This window comes from Balaenoptera borealis, assembly GCF_965194805.1.
Source record: "Balaenoptera borealis genome assembly, chromosome: 7".
Lineage (NCBI taxonomy): Eukaryota > Metazoa > Chordata > Mammalia > Artiodactyla > Balaenopteridae > Balaenoptera > Balaenoptera borealis.
Window position 1 is genome coordinate 124,681,499 of NC_138864.1, and position 20,502 is coordinate 124,702,000.

A 20,502-nucleotide genomic window follows, 5' to 3' on the forward strand; every position below is an offset into this window, starting at 1 on the left:
GTAAATCTTGGAGATTAATCCTTTGTCAGTTGCTTCATTTGCAAATATTTTCTCCCATTCTGAGGGTTGTCTTTTTGTCTTGTTTATGGTTTCCTTTGCTGTGCAAAAGCTTTTAAGTTTCATTAGGTCCCATTTGTTTATTTGTGTTTTTATTTCCATTCCTCTAGGAGCTGGGTCAAAAAGGATCTTGCTGTGATGTATGTCATAGAGTGTTCTGCCTATGTTTTCCTCTAAGAGTTTGATAGTGTCTGGCTTTACACTTAGGTCTTTAATCCATTTTGAGTTTATTTTTGTGTATGGTGTCAGGGAGTGTTCTAATTTCATACTTTTATATGTACCTGTCCAATTTTCCCAGCACCACTTATTGAAGAGGCTGTCTTTTCTCCACAGTATATGCTTGCCTCCTTTATCAAAGATAAGGTGACCATATGTGCGTGGGTTTATCTCTGGGCTTTCTATCCTGTTCCATTGATCTATATTTCTGTTTTTGTGCCAGTACCAAACTGTCTTGATTACTGTAGCTTTGTAATATAGTCTGAAGTCAGGGAGCCTGATTCCTCCAGCTCCATTTTTCGTTCTCAAGATTGCTTTGGCTATTCGGGGTCTTTTGTGTCTCCATACAAATTGTGAAATTTTTTGTTCTAGTTCTGTGAAAAATGCCAGTGGTAGTTTGATAGGGATTGCATTGAATCTGTAGATTGCTTTGGGTAGTAGAGTCATTTTCACAATGTTGATTCTTCCAATCCAAGAACATGGTATATCTCTCCATCTATTTGTATCATCTTTAATTTCTTTCATCAGTGTCCTATAATTTTCTGCATACAGGTCTTTTGTCTCCTTAGGTAGGTTTATTCCTAGATATTTTATTCTTTTTGTTGCAGTGGTAAATGGGAGTGTTTTCTTAATTTCACTTTCAGATTTTTCATCATTAGTATATAGGAATGCAAGAGATTTCTGTGCATTAATTTTGTATCCTGCTACTTTACCAAATTCATTGATTAGCTCTAGTAGTTTTCTGGTAGCAGTTTTAGGATTCTCTATGTATAGTATCATGTCATCTGCAAACAGTGACAGCTTTACTTCTTCTTTTCCGATTTGGATTCCTTTTATTTCTTTGTCTTCTCTGATTGCTGTGGCTAACACTTCCAGAACTATGTTGAATAATAGTGGTGAGAGTGGGCAACCTTGTCTTGTTCCTGATCTTAGTGGAAATGGTTTCAGTTTTTCACCATTGAGGACAATGTTGGCTGTGGGTTTGTCATATATGGCCTTTATTATGTTGAGGAAAGTTCCCTCTATGCCTACTTTCTGCAGGGCTTTTATCATAAATGGGTGTTGAATTTTGTCGAAAGCTTTCTCTGCATCTATTGATATGATCATATGGTTTTTCTCCTTCAATTTGTTAATATGATGTATCACGTTGATTGATTTGCGTATATTGAAGAATCCTTGCATTCCTGGGATAAACCCCACTTGATCATGGTGTATGATCCTTTTAATGTGCTGTTGGATTCTGTTTGCTAGTATTTTGTTGAGGATTTTTGCATCTATGTAAATCAGTGATATTGGCCTATAGTTTTCTTTCTTTGTGACATCTTTGTCTGGTTTTGGTATCAGGGTGATGGTGGCCTCGTAGAATGAGTTGGGGAGTGTTCCTCCCTCTGCAATATTTTGGAAGAGTTTGAGAAGGATAGGTGTCAGGTCTTCTCTAAATGTTTGATAGAATTCGCCTGTGAAGCCATCTGGTCCTGGGCTTTTGTTTGTTGGAAGATTTTTAATCACAGTTTCAATTTCAGTGCTTGTGATTGGTCTGTTCATATTTTCTATTTCTTCCTGGTTCAGTCTAGGTAGGTTGTACATTTCTAAGAATCTGTCCATTTCTTCCAGGTTGTCCATTTTATTGGCATAGAGTTGCTTGTAGTAATCTCTCATGATCGTTTGTATTTCTGCAGTGTCAGTGGTTACTTCTCCTTTTTCATTTCTAATTCTATTGATTTGAGTCTTCTCCCTTTTTCTCTTGATGAATCTGGCTAACGGTTTATCAATTTTGTTTATCTTCTCGAAGAACCAGCTTTTAGTTTCATTGATTTTTGCTATTGTTTCCTTCATTTCTTTTTCATTTATTTCTGATCTGATCTTTATGATTTCTTTCCTTCTGCTAGCTTTGGGGTTTTTTTGCTCTTCTTTCTCTAATTGCTTTAGGTGCAAGGTTAGGTTGTTTATTCGAGATGTTTCCTGTTTCTTGATGTAGGCTTGTATTGCTATAAACTTCCCTCTTAGCACTGCTTTTGCTGCATCCCATAGGTTTTGGGTCGTCGTGTCTCCATTGTCATTTGTTTCTAGGTATTTTTTGATTTCCCCTTTGATTTCTTCAGTGATCACTTCGTTATTAAGTATTGTGTAGCCTCCATGTGTTTGTATTTTTTACAGATCTTTTCCTGTAATTGATATCTAGTCTCATAGCGTTGTGGTCGGAAAAGATACTTGATACGATTTCAATTTTCTTAAATTTACCAAGGCTTGATTTGTGACCCAAGATATGATCTATCCTGGAGAATGTTCCATGAGCACTTGAGAAAAATGTGTATTCTGTTGTTTTTGGGTGGAATGTCCTATAAATATCAATTAAGTCCATCTCATTTAATGTATCATTTAAAGCTTGTGTTTCCTTATTTATTTTCATTTTGGATGATCTGTCCATTGGTGAAAGTGGGGTGTTAAAGTCCCCTACTATGATTGTGTTACTGTCGATTTCCCCTTTTATGGCTGGTATTTGCCTTATGTATTGAGGTGCTCCTATGTTGGGTGCATAAATATTTACAATTGTTATATCTTCCTCTTGGATCGATCCCTTGATCATTATATTTGTTTGTTTTTTTGATATTGAGCTGTATGAGCTGTTTGTATATTTTGGAAATTAAGCTCTTGTTGATCACATTGTAAATATTTTCTCCCATTTCATAGGTTGTCTTTTCATTTTTGTTTATGGTTTCCTTTGCTGTGCAAAAGCTTGTAAGTTTGATTAGGTCCCATTTATTTTTGCTTTTATTTCTTTTGCCTTGGAAGACTGACCTAAGAAAACATTGGTACAATTAATGTCAGAGAATGTTTTGCCTATGTTCTCTTCTAGGAATTTTATGGTGTCATGTCTTATATTTAAGTCTTTAAGCCATTTTTGAGTTTATTTTTGAGTATGGTGTGAGGGAGTGTTCTAACTTCATTGATTTACATGCAGCTGTCCAGCTTCCCCAACACCACTTGCTGAACAGTCTGTCTTTTCTACGTTATGTATTCTTGCTTCCTTTGTTGAAGATTAATTGGCCGTAGGTGTGTGGGTTTAATTCTGGGCTCTCTATTGTGTTCCATTGATCCATATGTCTGTTTTTGTGCCAATACGATGCTCTTTTGATTACTGTAGCTTTGTGGTATTGTCTGGAGTCTGGCAGGGTTATGCCTCCAGCTTTGTTCTTTTTCCTTAGTATTGCTTTGGCAATTCTGGGTCTTTTGTGGTTCCATATAAATTTTAGGATTATTCTAGTTCTGTAAAACAATGTCATGGTAATTTGATAAAGATTGCATTAAATCTGTAGATTGCTTTGGGTAGTAAGGCCATTTTAATAATATTCTTCCAATCAAAGAGCATGGGATATGTATTTCCATTTCTTTGAATAATCTTCAGTTTCCTTTATCAGTGTTTTATAGTTCCCAGCATATGTCTTTCACCTCCTTGGTCAGGTTTATTCCTAGGTATTTGGTTTTTTTTTTTTTTTTTGGACACAGTTTTAAAAGGGGTTTTTAAAAACTTTCTCTTTCTGATATTTCATTGTTCTCCAAGTATTACCATTAGCCTAAGTCACAACCACTACTATTTCTATGGGGAAAACAGAGACAAAAATCTCCTCTCGTGTTTGGCCTACTAGGAGATGAAAAAATTGACACCTAGCACAAGAAAATCTGCATGGCGATTTTTAATTAAATATGTTCTATTTAATAATGGAGAGAGAAAGTTTATGAATCAAATCATTAAGGTTTTTTCCTGTTGATGTAAAAAAGAATATGAGAATTCATGTTCTCCTTTATTTGGGGAGAAATATCTAAGTGGGAAACTGCATGTAGAATTTTAATATGTGCTGACAGGGAGATCAGCTCAGTGCTTTGTGACCACCTAGAGGGGTGGGATAGGGAGGGTGGGAGGGAGACGCAAGAGGGAGGAGAAATGGGGATATATGTATTTGTATAGCTGATTCACTTTGTTATAAAGCAGAAACTAACATAACACACCATTTGAAAAGCAATTATACTCCAATAAAGATGTTAAAAAAAGAAATGTGCTGAAATACAAAGTATTTTAAAGAACTTCTGTAACAAGATGGCAGATAGTAAGATTTATTTTAATTTTTCAATCTGCAAAAAAAAACCCCAAAAACAAAAAACCAAACTATACTTATATATATACACACACACACACACACACACACACACACACACATATATATATATATATATATATATATATATATATATAGTGTCAACATTTTCAGAGCACTTACATTAGGAAACATTGTGTTTCTCCTCAACCATATGACAATACTGTATATGCCACAGTAAAATTTACAAAACAATCGCATCAGCAATCACACAAACGTCATGATTTTCATGTCAAAACACAAGAAAAAATAGACATCTTCCCGGCACTTTGTTTGCAGCCCCACAGAGAGGTTCCCACAAATGCTGTTAGAAACTTCAGCTTTTAAAACCTAACAGTGGCTATTTGAGAAGTCATATCCTTTCCAGATCAAACTTAATGAGAATTTTGCCCTTTTAAAATAGCAACCAATGGTTTATTAATGGGTACGGTGAAGTTTACCCACCAAAAGATGTGTAAAAAATTGCATGAAAGTAAAAATAAATAAAGCTGTTGTAAATCAGCCTTGTTTACACTATAGTTCAGAACAGAACACTAACACATAAAACCATCATTAAAGTTTTATAAAGTAATTATTTATATTCAAATTACAGCTATTCAACAAATCTAATGAAAACAAACTGATTTGGTAAAGGTTCAGACGTTCACACTCCAGCAGTGTCAGTTCACAAGGACGCGCTCCAGCTGCGATGGGCAGTAGTGATGACATATCGCTGTTCTGACATAAGGCACTAGATCTCAATATGCCACACACTCGCCTTATGTCATATTACCTGTTAGATACCAGTGAATTCTTTAAAATGAAAAATAGCAGAAATTCAGGACACAGTGCACTTTAATGACATACAGCATTTGAAATCTTTCAGACGACGGTCTGAAAACAGTCTTTTAATGCAAGCTCGCATCTTCAAACACAAAATCTTTCTTTTTTATGCTTAGTTTCAACATCACTGGAAAAAACACCCATCACTAAACCCTGATACACATTCTCAGCCATTGGACTCTGTTCTATCGCGGTCAGTGTTCATGAGGCAAAGCGTGACCCAGCATCTTTGTTCAAGTTCTCCTGCGAGGGCTCCTCCACTCACGGTCGTCATTCGGTTTCTGTCTCCTTCTGCTTGGCACCTATCAGGAGATGGGAAACGAAAGTTTCAAAGCAATATAAAAATACGTTGCAGCTGTGCACGTCCTATATGAACGCAGTGGTGGTTCTCTGCCTGGTGGCACCTCCCCGCACCTGCAGAGCCTTAGGAGACGTGGGGAATGAGCAGGGGAGCGCCAGGCTCCCCACCCCCACCTACCATCACTGCAGCACGCTTTGAATCCATTTTGCATATCTTAATTCTGGCACTCTTTTTTTTTTTTTTAATATTTTGGGAATAGATTTTACTTTTTTTTTAGAAATTTTTATTTATTTTTGGCTGTATTGGGTCTTCATTTCTGTGCGAGGGCTTTCTCTAGTTGTGGCAAGCGGGGGCCACTCTTCATCGCGGTGCACGGGCCTCTCTTGTTGTGGAGCACAGGCTCCAGACGCGCAGGCTCAGTAGCTGTGGCTCACGGGCCTAGTTGCTCCACGGCATGTGGGATCTTCCCAGACCAGGGCTCGAACCCGTGTCCCCTGCATTGGCAGGCAGATTCTCAACCACTGCGCCACCAGGGAAGCCCTTTTTTTTTTTCTTCTGGCCATGCCACAAGGCTTGAGGGATCTTAGTTCCACCACCAGAGATTGAACTTGGGCCACGGCCGTGAAAGCACGTAAGTCCTAACCACTGGACCATCAGGGAATTCCCTGCGTGTCATAATTCTAAATATGCAAGGTTTAATTTGGAAAAGAAGAGGGTTCTGCTGCTAAAAGTTTTTAAAAGAAATATGTATTTAAGTTTTAGCGAAGGTGCAAAGTATTTCTGTTGTGCATACTTATAAAAATGTAAAAGCATTAAACATGCTTACAGTAACTGCACATAAAACCTACTCTCACCTTGCCAGGATATTTTGAAATGGGTTGGGAGGGGGGAGCTGCCATTTTTTTCATTACAACAGATTCCGTGTTTTCTCATCAGACACTAGAAGACACTCAACTTTGAAAGAGATCAACAATCTGTAAAAATAAGGGGCTAAAAAAATTGTAGCTACTGCCATCAGGCTGTTTACTCACTAGTTGCACATGTGGATACTCAGGTTTGTTTGGATAGTCTGAATTAAGTTGGACAATGAACTACTGCTAAAAACTTTTTAAAAAAGAGAAGATGTTACTATATCGAATCAGTATCCTTAATGGGGAATTGTGTCCAGTATCTGGTGAAAAGAATAACCACTGGTACCTTTTATTCACATAATAGTGGATTCTTTCAAAAAGCATCTCTTACTGATTATTCCATAAACATGCACCCAGCAGTGCTGGTCCAGGGTATGGGGCTTGTCCCGGGTATGGGGTCTGACGGCGCACAGCGTTCACGCACGGCTGTGGTTTCAATCAGAGGATCTCTGGAGGGCCACTAGGCCTGTGTCGGGCTGCTCATCCTATAGCTGAAGGGAGGGACGGAGGCTGCACAGGTGAGCAGCGAGCTGGCCCACACTCACACAGCTCCGAGGGGACAGCGGGGCGGGGCGGGGCTGCCCAGGCTGGAGCTCTAGTCCGATGCTTACCCCACACGGTCACCCGAGTATGCTAGCGTCTGATCTGACGGAGGCGCTCCCTCTGTTCCAAGACAGCACTGCTCCCGATGTTCACTGGTAATCCAGTTATTAGGAATACAGGGCATTTTCCTAAATGAACAGCGTTATACACACCGTACTACAAAGAATTCTAATTCGACTATCCCTGTCTTTACAATATTTATTTCTGTGGTAACATACATTCCAGATCCAGCTGTGGAACAGGTTTCCTCCTTGCATTTTCATTAATGCTGACTTGCATTAATAATTTAGAATTTTTGAAATATCAAATCTGGATGGAAGTTTAAATTCACCCAGACGAACATTCTCATTCTTACGGTTTGTGACGCCAAGGCACAGAGAGGATGAAGAACTGCTTACTCTGAATTGGTGATGCACAAAGAATCTTGGCCACGGGGACGGAAGCGAGTTGACATTTGGCCTGACTCAGCCCGGCAAGCTGTGTGCCTTGGCCCAGGGCCCGCCGACTACAAAAGGGGTGTCTTTTTCTGAAGGTGCCGAGTTACGTGCCCGTGGGGATGAGCCTGTCTGGAGGTGAGCCCTCTTCCTAACACGCACAGAGGAGCTGCACAGCTGACCCCTGAACAACACTGGGGCGCTACCCACAACTCATCCTTTGTATCCACGATTCCCCTCCGTATCCGCAGTTCGGCGTCTGTGGATTCAACCAACCATGGACTGCGTAGCACTGCAGTATCTACTATTGAAAAAAATTCACGTATAAGTGGACCCATGTTGTTCAAGGGTCAACTGTATATAAATGCAGTCACACTCTCTGCATTGGTCCTGCTTCCTTGCTCTGCTTCGTCTGTGGGGTTCATCCACCGTCCGATACAGCTATGTGTGTTCACCGTCAACGTGTTCCACTAATGAACAGAATGCAGTCTGTCCGTTCTTCTGCTCAAAGATATTTGGGGTATTTCCAGTTTGAGGTTATTACAAGTAATGCTATGAACGGTCTCACATCTTTTAGTCCTTTTCTCATTTCATGACTACAGAGATTATCATGAGCCATAAAAAAAAAAAAAAAAGAAATCCTGCCATTTTTGACAACATGGATGGATCTTTCACTTATTTCTGAGCGAAATAAATCAAGACAGAGAAATACCATATGGTTTCATTCATATGTGTAATCTAAAAAAACCCAAGCCAGAACTGATGAACAAACAAAGACAGCAGAAGAACATGGAGAACGCAGCAGTGGTTACCAGAAGGGAAGGGGGTGGGGGTGGGTGCAGGGGGTGAGAGGCTCAGCTGTATGGTGGTGGATGATAGCAGGACTTGGGGGGTGATCACTCTGTAGTGAGTGTGCACACAGGTTGAACTCGAACGCTGTACTAAAACTTAAGTAATGATTAAAAAGAGGTTACCATGAGTTTCAGGTTCTCACATATCCGAAATTTGAAAATGACTGCGCAAGCCCTGTCTCTCGAGTTTCTGACTCAGCAGACGTGGGCCGGGCCCCACCTGTGCGTTTCTAACAACGTCCAGGTGCTGCTTCTCCACGGCCTGCTGGGAGTCACCGCTCCCCCGGAATCACGCCCCTGCCGCTCTCACTTAATAATCAGCGCAATCTGTTTTCTCGCTGGTGATGGGGATTCTTTTCGGGTGGGTATCTTCAGGCTATAGGCCAACTGTAAAAACTAGTCTTAGCCAGTTTGATTGATTTCTGAACTAAAGAAAAATCAATACCCTAGTAAAGGCACATTTTAATGTTTAACTTCTAAGAGTTCAAAGGGCACATGGTTTAGTCTCCTGTCTTGGCCTTGATCTGTGAGGCCTGAGGCTGGGTTGTCTGTACTTCATGTGGGTGGGGAGGGGAAGTGGAAGGCTGGTGGTTTTAGGACCCCTTCAGCCATTAAACGATTAAACTGTGTGACACAGGAGAAACACCGAAGGCCCCTCCCTCCCCCTGCCTCACGGGCTCCCCGACTGTGACCTGAGGGTTTGCTTAGAGTTAATCTGGCAGAAGATGAGTTTAGTCACCAATGTTTGGCAGTTAACGTAATTTCCATACACCACTAATGGAAAAAAGTTTGCGTAGGTCATTTTGTTTTATATACTCACTACTAGTAAGCTTTTTTTTTTTTTAAAGGGTAGATGGTTTCAATACTTAGATCCCAAAGAATTTCCCTCCTGATTTCCAGTTAGTAGTCCTAAACATAAAGCAACACTGAGGAGATCTTCACTTTTTAATGGGCAAGGTTATGACGATCATGGCAATGAATCCTCGATTACTTAAGCACTTCTGGGTGTCGACAGGATGCTCTTAAGTCAGAATACTTTCTATAAACTTTTCTCTCACTCAAGTAGAATAGGAGAACTTCAAAACCACAAAGAAAATGAAAATGGTTTACAAAGTACTGCGCAGAAAGCTGCGGCTGGCAGGTGGGCGAGGGAGGGCTTGCTGCCCGGCGTCCCCGCCCCGGCCCCGCCTGGGCTCCCTGTGCACTTACGGTAAAGGTCAGACACTGGCGTTTATACCTGCAGGGGTGAGTATCAGGGCTTGCAGAATATCCGACAGGGAAATAATACCCACGATACTGTCTGTTTCGTTTACTACCACCAGCCGATGGACCTGCAAACAAGAGGAAAGGAGGCCACGTGTGAAAGGTGAAATAAGTAAAGGTTTAAAATGGACGTTAGAAGAAGTCTTTCGTGTGCTATACAATGAACAGATCCCACAAATGAGAGAAAGGAACGGTGCACAGAGCCATGCAATGGTCTTGGCTCTGTTAAAATGCAATGCTGATTTGCTTGACTACCTTTAAGAAAAATTAGCCAGATATGTCCTGCTGAGTTTTCTATTTTCAAAATATTAATATATGAAAGATACAACTCGAAACATGAAGTATCACAGTAGCTGCTTCATGTAGCTTCTAATCTCTTAAACGGTTTTTAATTTTTAAAAGTTGTATCTCGGTTTCTATTAACTATCACATAACTGGTTTTACCTGGGAGAGAAGTCCAAATAAGCAGTGAAACTAAATAAAAGGTCACTGCTCTTAGATTATATTTTCTCTTTTCTCTATGAAGTTCATATATTAAGAGTAACAGTCAGAGGATGATCAACTGTAATAAAGTGAAATAAATTACATTCACGTCTTGTTTTCTACTTGGAAGTCTTTTATAAGTGAGTGGACCGTGTTCTGAGGTATTCCTATAACAAAGCGTCCTTAAAACAGGAAAGGAGGGAGAGAGCACCACGCTTCTCTGATTTAAAAGCTTTAGAATTTAGGCTTCAGGCAACCACATGCCAGTCGGTTACCCTGGAGATCCTCTTCTCCACACTGAACAGTTAAAACCCGCTGGTACAGAATGGGTGGCACAGGAGGGAGATGGGAGGAGCCGGGAAATCATTTTTATAGTTTGTCTCTAATGATACTGTGCCGGTGACGCTTTTGACATCATAGCTTGCTTTTTAGGTTAAAAGAGAAATCACTTCGTCATCTTTCTCATGCTAATCAACATAAATTTATTTTAAAAGCTTCTCTAGAAAAACTTATGTTCTTCAATAACCCTGTGATATAACACAATTATCTATTAACTTTAATCATAAGTTGATTTACGTCTAGGGCCAGAGAATGCTTTATATTCTATACTAGACACATTTTGTTGTTAACATTTAATAATGATAAATAACTATCTTTTGAACTACTAAAGGTCAAGGGGAAACCATTTCACTTAGAATTAGTTCTGCCAGACAGAAATGACCACCAAAAATATTATTATCTGTTGCTGAGTCTAAACTTATGTTTCTTTTCTAAAAGCTAGTGTGGTATTTGTCATATAAATAAACCAAATCATCGCTGATACTGTATACCCTTCTCCTAACAAAATACGTTGAAGCTGGGAATTCCCTGGCGGTCCAGTGGTTAGGACTCTGTGCTTTCACTGCTGAGGGCCCGGGTTCAGTCCCTGGTTGGGGAACTAAGATCCCACAAGCTGCTCAGTGCAGCCAAAAATATACTGTATATATATAGAAAAGTATATTATATATATATATAAAATATGTGCATATATATATTAATGTGTGTGTGTATATATATACACACACACCCACCCATATATATATATATGTGTGTGTATATATATATATATATATATATGTTGAAGCTAAAAACTGGTCTTTGTCCCCCAACAAGGAGTCATATGGTGAAAAAAATTATTTTAATGACGAAAAAAGTCAAGGTGGGTAACTTGAGAAAACTTTAATTACACCTGTATTTCCCTCAATGACCTATTTTCATATTAAAGTTTGTGCTGCTCACCAGATGAACTTCCAGGACAAGCCAATCACTTTCTTCTCCTACCTGCAGTAGCACGTGCTCAAACAGGGGTCCTGGGAACACGGAGGCGTGCTGGCGTTCTCCACAGAGACAGCCGTGTTAATACTGCGGGGCGAGTCTTTCTAGTCTCTTTCCTATGCACGTGCACATTTGTTAACACGAAGCATCACACTATATATAGTAACTGGCCCTTCTCTTAGCAGTATATTGTTTTTCCATATCAACAGTGTTCTCCTTTAACATGATTTTTAATTGTTATAAAGGGTTCCATCAGATGGATGTGGTCCATTGTCCTTAAAATTAGGGAGGAATGTCTTACCTATTTCTGCTTACGATCTTCAAAAGGCATATAAAAAAGAATAATAAAAAGCTTAGATGTATTCCAAGTCAATTAGAACCCTCTGGAAAACTAGTAATGGATGTTAAATTCAAGTAGAAAAAGACTTCGTGTTGAGACTAGTGAAACGGTAAAGGCCACGGCAGCTGAAGCTTGGGGAGTCAGCTCTGCTGAGGACGGAGCAGGGTGGGACCCTCCAACACACGTGACAGGAGCAGGGCAGGTGGACTTGGGCAACGTTGGCTCCCGAAGATGGGCTCTGTGCTCTGTGCTCTGTGCTCTGACCCAACACACCACTTCACAGGTAACTTTCAGAAAGCAGGCTAAGGTCGCCTGCAATTAGCCTAAAAATAACCAGGTACTTTTTCTCAGGGACTGTATTCTTGCTTTTAAATAAAAATCAAAGCAGACTTATTATGAATTGATTTTGCCTAATAGGGGTTAGAAGGAACACAGTTGCATCCTTCAGTCCTAAGGAGTGATGAAGAGGGTAACAACATTCCTATCCCTAACAAGAAAGGAAAGAAATTATTTTGGGAATGGGTATACTGAATTAGATACACTATAAAATGATCTTGCTTATCTTTTATTCAGAGTGTTATGCAAAGTATACTAAAAAATCTTACAGGCAGTAAAATACAGGGGGACACAAGTGCTCACGGTCAGGAGATGAACAGACCGTTTAACTTAAAAAAAAAGATCAGAATACATTTTATTGACTTACTTGTTAAAACCATATAATTACACATTTTTAGCTTTAAATTCATCAATACTCTAAGGAAACTTAAAGCTCTTGGGACTTCTGTTTTCTCAAGTATGTTTTAAAACCATGGAAGTATCCTTATTTGATTCAGCTATGATGTCAGGACTTATAAATTCAATTCAATTCGGTGAACATTCACAGATGACCTACTATGTGCCAAGAAATGTGCTAGGTTCTAGAGCAGGGAGACTGTGTCACCGGACTGGCCTGGAAGGCTGCCTCACGGGCTGGTCCTGTGACCCAGAATTCCTGGGGCACTGTTTCCTAGCTAGCGCTCGTGGCAGACGGGGAGGCGGGGAGGGACCCGGGTGCAGCCACTTCACCTCGGCTCTCACTATTCTGTCCACGATGGTCTCCAGTACTTCCAGCTTACTGCACTTCACTACGCCTTCGAAATACTGTGACCGGTGCTGCAGGGCCTGGGTCACTGTGATGTCTAGGTTGTTGTATGTTTTTTCAGCAGCAAGGTTCTATAATAAAGTAACAGTGGGTTATATCCTTCATTTCAATTCACATCAATGACCAAAGTTAGTTCAAAGCAGCCTGATCTTTAAAAACATTGATGTTTATCATAACTTAGTACCACTGTACCAGCTTATGACATGCCATCAGTACTGTTATTTCATCATCTTATCAATAATCATTTAAAGCTTATAAGGTGTACCTTTATTATGAAGCAACGGTTAAATTCTGACTGTATGTCCTACAGAAGATTCCCCTATTCTTACCCTATAGGGTTCTTTTTTTTTTTCTTTAATTGAAGTATAGTTGATTTACAATGTAGTGTTAGTTGCTGGTGTACAGCAAAGTGACTTATTTATATATATATATATATATTTTTTTTTTCCATTATAGGTTATTATAAGATATTGAATATAATTCCCTGTGCTATACAGTAGGGCCTTGTTGTTTATTTTATATACAACAGTTTGTATCTGTTAGTCCTAAACTCCTAATTTATCCCCCCACTCTTACCCTACATTCCCTGAATGAATAGTCTTTTGAGAGGTGGACCAACACCTGCAAAGGGTGAGAAGTCCCCAGGGCTAGGGAACAAGGTTTTTGCTAGAAAGGCTTTGCGGGGGCCCCTCGGGATCAAGTAATCACGGAGGAAGCCCTGTAGATCTGAATGGCTTCTCAAGGTTCTGATTAACCTTACACGGTCCCACCCAACCAAATTCCAATAAGCCTATTTTTTGGTGTCGGTTATGTTAAACAGAATAAGATGAAACAAAAGGGTCTGAGACAGCTACAAAAGAATACTTAATGCTATGGTCAATATTAAGGCAAAAAAAATGGTATGCAGGTTTGGGGCTATCAAAGTTTCAGTTCCCTTTCTTAGAAATAATGTAAAACTCTAAGGAAATGAATTTAAATGAATGGGGGGAAAGTATCGAGTGGAAGGATATAAGACCAAAATCAATCTAGTAAATTTAAACCAGGGATTAAAAAACAGAACTTTACATAATGCTATTAAATACATTTGCTGTCCTCTTTAGAACAGTTGTTCCCAATCAGCAAGTAGTGGGATATGGGTGACCAGGGATCCACGTGTGCACTAAGCACGTGCCTGTTGGCAGAATGAATCAATGTCTCTGGTATAGAAACATGACCATTTAACATATACACATGCTGTAGTAACGGATAAGTGACTCATGTACTGAAAAGACAAAGAATTATAAAATGCTACTAATATGGAAAGGTACAGTCTCCCAGGACTGAACCAGGAAAAGTCAGAAAATATGAACAGACCAATCACAAGCACTGAAATTGAAACTGTAACTGAAAAACCACAAACAAAAGTCCAGGACCTGATGGCTTCACAGGTGAATTCTATCAAACATTTAGAAAAGAGCTAACACCTATCCTTCGGAAACTGTTCCAAAAAATTGCAGAGGAAGGAAAACTCCCAAACTCATTCTATGAGGCCACCATCACCCTAATACCAAAACCAGACAAAGATACCACTAAAAAAGAAAATTACCTGCCAATATCACTGATGAACATAGAAGCAAAAATCCTCAACAAAATACTAGCAATTTGAATCCAACAATACATTAAAAGGATCATACACCATGATCAAGGATTTCTCAGTATCTGCAAATCAATCAGTGTGATACACCGTATCAACAAATTGAAAAATAAAAACCTATGATCATCTCAATAGATGCAGAAAAAGCTTTTGACAAAATTCAACACTGATTTATGATAAAAACTCTCCAGAAAGTGGGCACAGAGGGAACCTACCTCAACATAATAAAGGCCATATATCACAAACCCACAGCAAACATCATTCTCAATGGTGAAAAACTGAGAGCATTTCCTCTAAGATCAGGAACAAGACAGGGATGCCCACTCTCACCACTTTTATTCAACACAGTTTTGGAAGTCCTAGCCATGGCAGAGAAGAAAAAGAAATAAAAGGAATCCAAATTGGAAAAGAAACTGTCACTGTTTGCAGATGACATGATAGTATATACAGAAAATTCTAAAGATGCTACCAGAAAACTACAGAGCTCATCAAAGAATTTGGTAAAGTTGCAGGCTACAAAATTAATACACAGACATCTGCTGCATTTCTATACACTAACAATGAAAGATCAGAAAGAGAAATTCAAGAAACAATCCCATTTACCACTGCATCAAAAAGAATAAAATACCTAGGAATAAACCTACCTAAGGAGACAAAAGACCTGTACTCCAAAAACTATAAGATGCCGATGAAAGAAACTGAAGAAGACACAAACAGATGGAAAGATATGCCATGTTCTTGGAATGGAATAAATATTGTCAAAATGACTATACTACCCAAGGCAGTCTACAGATTCAGTGCAATCCCTATCAAATTACCAATGGAATTTTTCACAGAAGTGGAACAAAAAAATCTTAAAATTTGTATGGAGACACAAAAGATCCCAAATAGCCAAAGCAATCTTGAGAAAGAAAAATGGAGCTGGGGAAATCAGGCTCCCTGACTTCAGACTATAGTACAAAGCTGTAGTCATCAAAACAGTATGGTAGTGGCACAAAAAGAGAACTGTAGATCAATGGAACAGGATAGAAAGCCCAGAAATGAACTCACGCACCTATGGTTAATTAACCTACGACAAAAGGAGGCAACAAGGGAGGCAAGACTATACAGTGGTGGAAAGGCAGTCTCTTCAACAAATGGTGCTGGGAAAACTGGACAGCTACATGTAAAAACAAGAAATTCGATCATTCTTTAACACCATAAACAAAAATAAGCTCAAAATGGATTAAAAACCTAAATGTGAGACCAGACACTATAAAACTCTTAGAGGAAAACATAGGCAGAACACTCTCTGCCATAAATCGCAGCAACATCTTTTCCCATCCATTTCCCAGAATAATGGAAATAAAACCAAAAATAAACAAATGGGACCTAATTAAACTCAAAAGCTTTTGCACAGCAAAGGAAACCATAAAACGAAAAGACAACCCACAGATTGGAAGAAAATATTTTCAAATGATGAGACTGACAAGGGATTAGTCTCCAAAATTTACAAACAGCTCATGTGGCTTAATATCAAAACAACCCAATCAAAAAATGGGCATAAGACCCAAATAGACATTTTTCCAAGGAAGACATACAGATGGCAAAGAGGCACATGAAAAGATGGTCAACATCGCTAATGATTAGAGAAATGCAAATCAAAACTACAATGAGGTATCACCTCACACCAGTCAGAATGGCCATCATCAAAAAATCCACAAACAGTAAATGCTGGAGAGGGTGTGGAGAGAAGGGAACCCTCCTACACTGTCGGTGGGAATGTAAATTGGTGCAGCCACTATGGAGGACAGTATGGAGGGTCCTTAAAAAACTAAAAATAGAGCTACCATACAACCCTGCAATCCCACTCCTGGGCATATATCTGGAGAAAAACATGGTCCAAAAGGATACATGCACCCCAATGTTCACTGCAGCACTGTTTACAATAGCCAAGACATGGAAGTTACCTAAATGTCCGTCGACAGAGGAATGGATAAAGAAGATGTGGTACATACATACAATGGAATATTTCTCAGCCATAAAAAAGAATGAAATAATGCCATTGCAGCAACATGGATGGACCTAGAGATTGTCATGCTGAGTGAAGTAAGTCAGACAAAGAGAAATATCAGATGATATCGCTTATATGGGGAATCTAAAAAGAAATGATACAAATGAATGTACTTGCAAAACAGAAACGGACTCACAGACTTAAGAGAATGAACTTATGGTTACGGGGGTGGGGGGGAAGGTGGAGGGAAGGAATAGTCAGGGATTTTGGGATTGACAAGTACACACTGTTATATTTGAAAAGGATAACCAACAAGGACCTACTGTATAGCAGAGGGAACTCTGCTCAATGTTATGCGGCAGCTTGGATGGGAGGGGAGTCTGGGAGAGAATGGATACATGTGTATGTATGGCCGAGTCACTTTGCTGTGCATCTGAAGCTGTCACAACATTGTTAATCGGCTATATTCCAATATAAAATAAAAAGTTAAAAAAAAATAAAATGCTACTAATATGTTACTCACTGCTAAACCAATGAATATTAAAAGTACAATTACTGTTGGGGAGTCTATGGAATTCTGATAAGGTCCTCATCCTCAAAGAAGCTAGGAATTATTAAAGTAGGAAAAATCACAAGAAACAGACTAATGAATATGCTTTAAATGCATTCTAGATTACAGGTTTAACAAAATTAAAAATACTTACAATTACATCAAATTTGGAATAAATATCTACAACTTTTCCTAAAAATAAAAATGTATGTTAGAATAATGTCTTAGAAACAAAAAACAGCATTTAATATCAATCTTAACTAGATATTTACTAAGAATTAAATATTGCTAAACAAAATAAACTTGTCTATTTTAAAAGGGACATGAAATCATATCTTAATGGAAAATGTGAAAATAAGCCAGTATAAAATTCTTATTCTCCTGAGTACTCCTTGGTCTAAGTTTTCATTTCCCCACTTATCTGATATGCCAGGTCATTTAACAATAGTTTTACCCTAAGGAGATAAACCGTTGTTTCTGTTCAACTGCTATGGCCCAGCACACAGACCTGACTCGTCCACAACAGGCAAGGCTGACACTCGTCTTTCCACGAAGACGTTCAAGGCTTTAATGATGGGAGTGTCTGGGTGTATGAAGGCGATGTTGTGGTAGGTCCCGATTCCGAGCGCACCCAGGTTCTGCTTCATGAAAGCAGGCTTTGGCATATCAGACATCTAGACAGGAAGACGGGCACAGATGCTCTAGAGCCAGAGCAGACCTTTTCAGTGTTCACACGTCCACACTCGATGAAAAACTATGTGCAACAAATTAGTCTTTTCTAACAATCCACCCGGATATCTGAATTAACGTGAAAATGTTACATACAAGAACTGTGTCTTTTGTTCAAGCCAGCTTATATGTTTACGCTTATATTTAACTACTTAGTAAAAATACTGCAAAGCACTAACATTGTAACATTTTCTCCTTCTCTCCACCCACTGGAAAACCGGACAGAAGGGAACAACAGGTCTATTTGGAAATTAAGACCCATCAGCCACCAAGAATCTTCTTAAATTATTCATGTTAAATTCATGGTCCTGCTGTCATCATTAAGTAATGTTTATTAAGAACCCACACGTTTCCAAACCCAAAGCGTTTGATGGTGGCTGTCTGAGCTGCTAAGCTAGTCCCCACACCATCCCACCTCTACATCCTGAATTCTCCACTGGAGGACTCCAATTTTTGTCTACTAGGAACAAGAACAAGCCAACTGAACAGAATTAAAAGAACATTTAAAAGTTAACTTTTCTTTTCACGGGCTGTTTTAAAGGAGGAGGGAGAAGTCAGAAGAGAGAAGTCTAGGATCATGTTTGACTAAAACAAAATAAGGTCTATGGTTTCAAAAATCCACCTTTTATAAAGGGTACAGTTGATTCCATCCTCCTGGTGTACCTTATAATTATCAGGAAAAGATGAACAATTAGAAGAAACAAAATGTTCAAGTCAAAGAGTTCATCAATATTCAAATCATGAGAATCCTAGAAATTTAGAGAGAAAAAAAGAAAGACCTATTAGGTCATCTAGCCCATCTCGATGCAGGATAAACCCCTGTTCCATCTGCACACTTAGGCTGACTGTCAAATGTCTCTCAGGGCAACGCTACTTTTTCTCGGAACATGATCTCAAGGCAGTAAAAATCAGGTTCTGGAGTTTATTTAAAATTCTTCATTTTTATCTGAAAATCCCTAGCTGAATACTCTAACAGCATGATTCTAATTACCATATTGGCCCAAATATAAGACAGTACTGGCGGAGGCCACCTCCTCTACTTGTAGGGGAGAAGATGCCAAAGGCCTGTCTCAGGCTGTGCCCCCTCGATGGCAGCGCGGCCACGGAAATGCGCTGGGCCTCCGGGCGCGGTCGGCCCTGTGAGCCAGGCGCCCTGACCCCGAGGATCTAAGCCGCCTCCGGACACGGACGGGCGGCGCTGTTGGAGGGAGGGCTGCTCCACCACCGCAACCGGCAACCGTGGCAAAGCTACGCAACCTTGCTGAACGTTATCGCTTCCAAATCGGATGACTAAAAATACCTACCTGAGAGGGTGGTGGCTAGGGTTAGATTTATCATGTGAAGTGCCTGACACAGCGTAATGCTCCTCTCATGATTAGTATTGTTTTAAAATGGCAACTCTAAGGGGGTACATGGGCTAAGAGCCTGGTACAGCCCCGCCCTGGGTCCTGTTAAAGCTCAGCGCCCAGGCGACTGCATGCGTTCAGCCCATGGCAGACAGGAAGTCCGACCAACAATGTCCCCGCCTCCTTAATTCTGCTTCCCTAGACTGCCTCTTTACCAAACTTCATGCTTTTTTGTAAGTTACTCTTCTCCTTCCTACATTCTTTCTTAGTGTTTATTTAAACATGATGAGTGTTACATTTACACAGACTATTAAAATAGAGGGCTGGTTTGACGGACAAGGCATTTCTCCCAATCACTTAAACCCTCTGCGCTGAGGTCGGAGCAGCCTGGGCTCCTTCACGCCACACTAGAAATCTGCTCTATTTCCTTATTTGAAGCTGTGGAGAAGACAGGAAAGCTAACTTGATGTAGATTTTTAATGTCTACTAAATTCTTTTAAAAAAATGATTCTTAATATGATCTCTTCTGAACCATGAATGAGGCCTCGTACTGGTTCTAGCTGACCAATTACTTATAACCTCAACTTCAGTGCATGTAATTAAAAGGAAAAAATGAAAGCCCTCCTGTGAACACTCTGGCCCTTCTGAGCCTCTTTTTAATACTGCCGACCAAAGAGGTTCCTGAGTTTTGGATGATTATGAAGCCATCTCATTTCCGATGCAGTTGAGAAAACCTACAGACAATATAGCCCTGATTTGGACCAACATGGTATTCCGTTGTCAAAATTTTATTTGCTTTGGGCTCTTCTATCACTGCTGCAGTAAATAATAAGACCATCCTGGGGCCAGGACTTCTGAGCATGTCCCCAACCATGACACCAGTAAAGCATCATAAGGCAGTCTGGCTCAAGCTATCTTGGGTAAGCAGTTCCTTAATCAGACTGACTCGCGAACTGCTTTGCTTCTCCTCATTTTAGGTGATAAAATATTCTCACTTAAATAGAGAATTCCAAGTGTTTTTAACTTGCACTGAAAGGTGATTACTTTTTAACTGGAATCAACTTTGAGAATGTACAATTCAAATAGTAGTGAGTTGAGAAACTGAAGTTTAGAAATGGAGACCTCAAAACTAACGATTTCTTCTATGAGGGTAACAGGAGCCAATTTACTTGAAGTAAATTAAAGTAGATGCAGCTATGTCTTTAGAAACACTAAAAACTACTTACAAAAAGCTGGAGGAACTTGAGGATTCTTTTGTGGGTAAGTATATAAAGTGCATTCCCACTGATAGGGTCAATAACTGGCAATCTGTGGATTTTATTTTTGATCAACGAGTGTACAGCATCGAAGAGGCTGCGGGA

The 20,502-nt window shown here is 39.6% G+C and overlaps 1 protein-coding gene across 11 annotated transcripts in view; it reads right to left on the bottom strand.

Moving 5' to 3' along the window:
- Positions 1-4,979: 4,979 nt before the first annotated feature.
- PRKAG2 (protein kinase AMP-activated non-catalytic subunit gamma 2) overlaps positions 4,980-20,502 on the bottom strand; it is a 282,829-nt gene continuing 267,306 nt past the window's right edge. For 8 of the 11 annotated variants that reach the window (XM_082398968.1, XM_082398965.1, XM_082398970.1 and 5 more), the window contains 6 exons: positions 20,368-20,494; positions 17,575-17,740; positions 17,221-17,258; positions 12,815-12,961; positions 9,587-9,680; positions 4,980-5,551 (listed from right to left, as the gene is read on the bottom strand). In XM_082398968.1, the coding sequence (XP_082255094.1) occupies positions 5,520-5,551; positions 9,587-9,680; positions 12,815-12,961; positions 17,221-17,258; positions 17,575-17,740; positions 20,368-20,494 (604 nt within the window). In that variant the 3' untranslated portion in view covers positions 4,980-5,519. Of the gene's footprint in view, positions 5,552-9,558; positions 9,681-12,814; positions 12,962-17,220; positions 17,259-17,520; positions 17,741-20,367; positions 20,495-20,502 lie in introns of those variants that run through there. The other 3 variants (XM_082398969.1, XM_082398971.1, XR_014246663.1) reach the window with 3 other exon arrangements.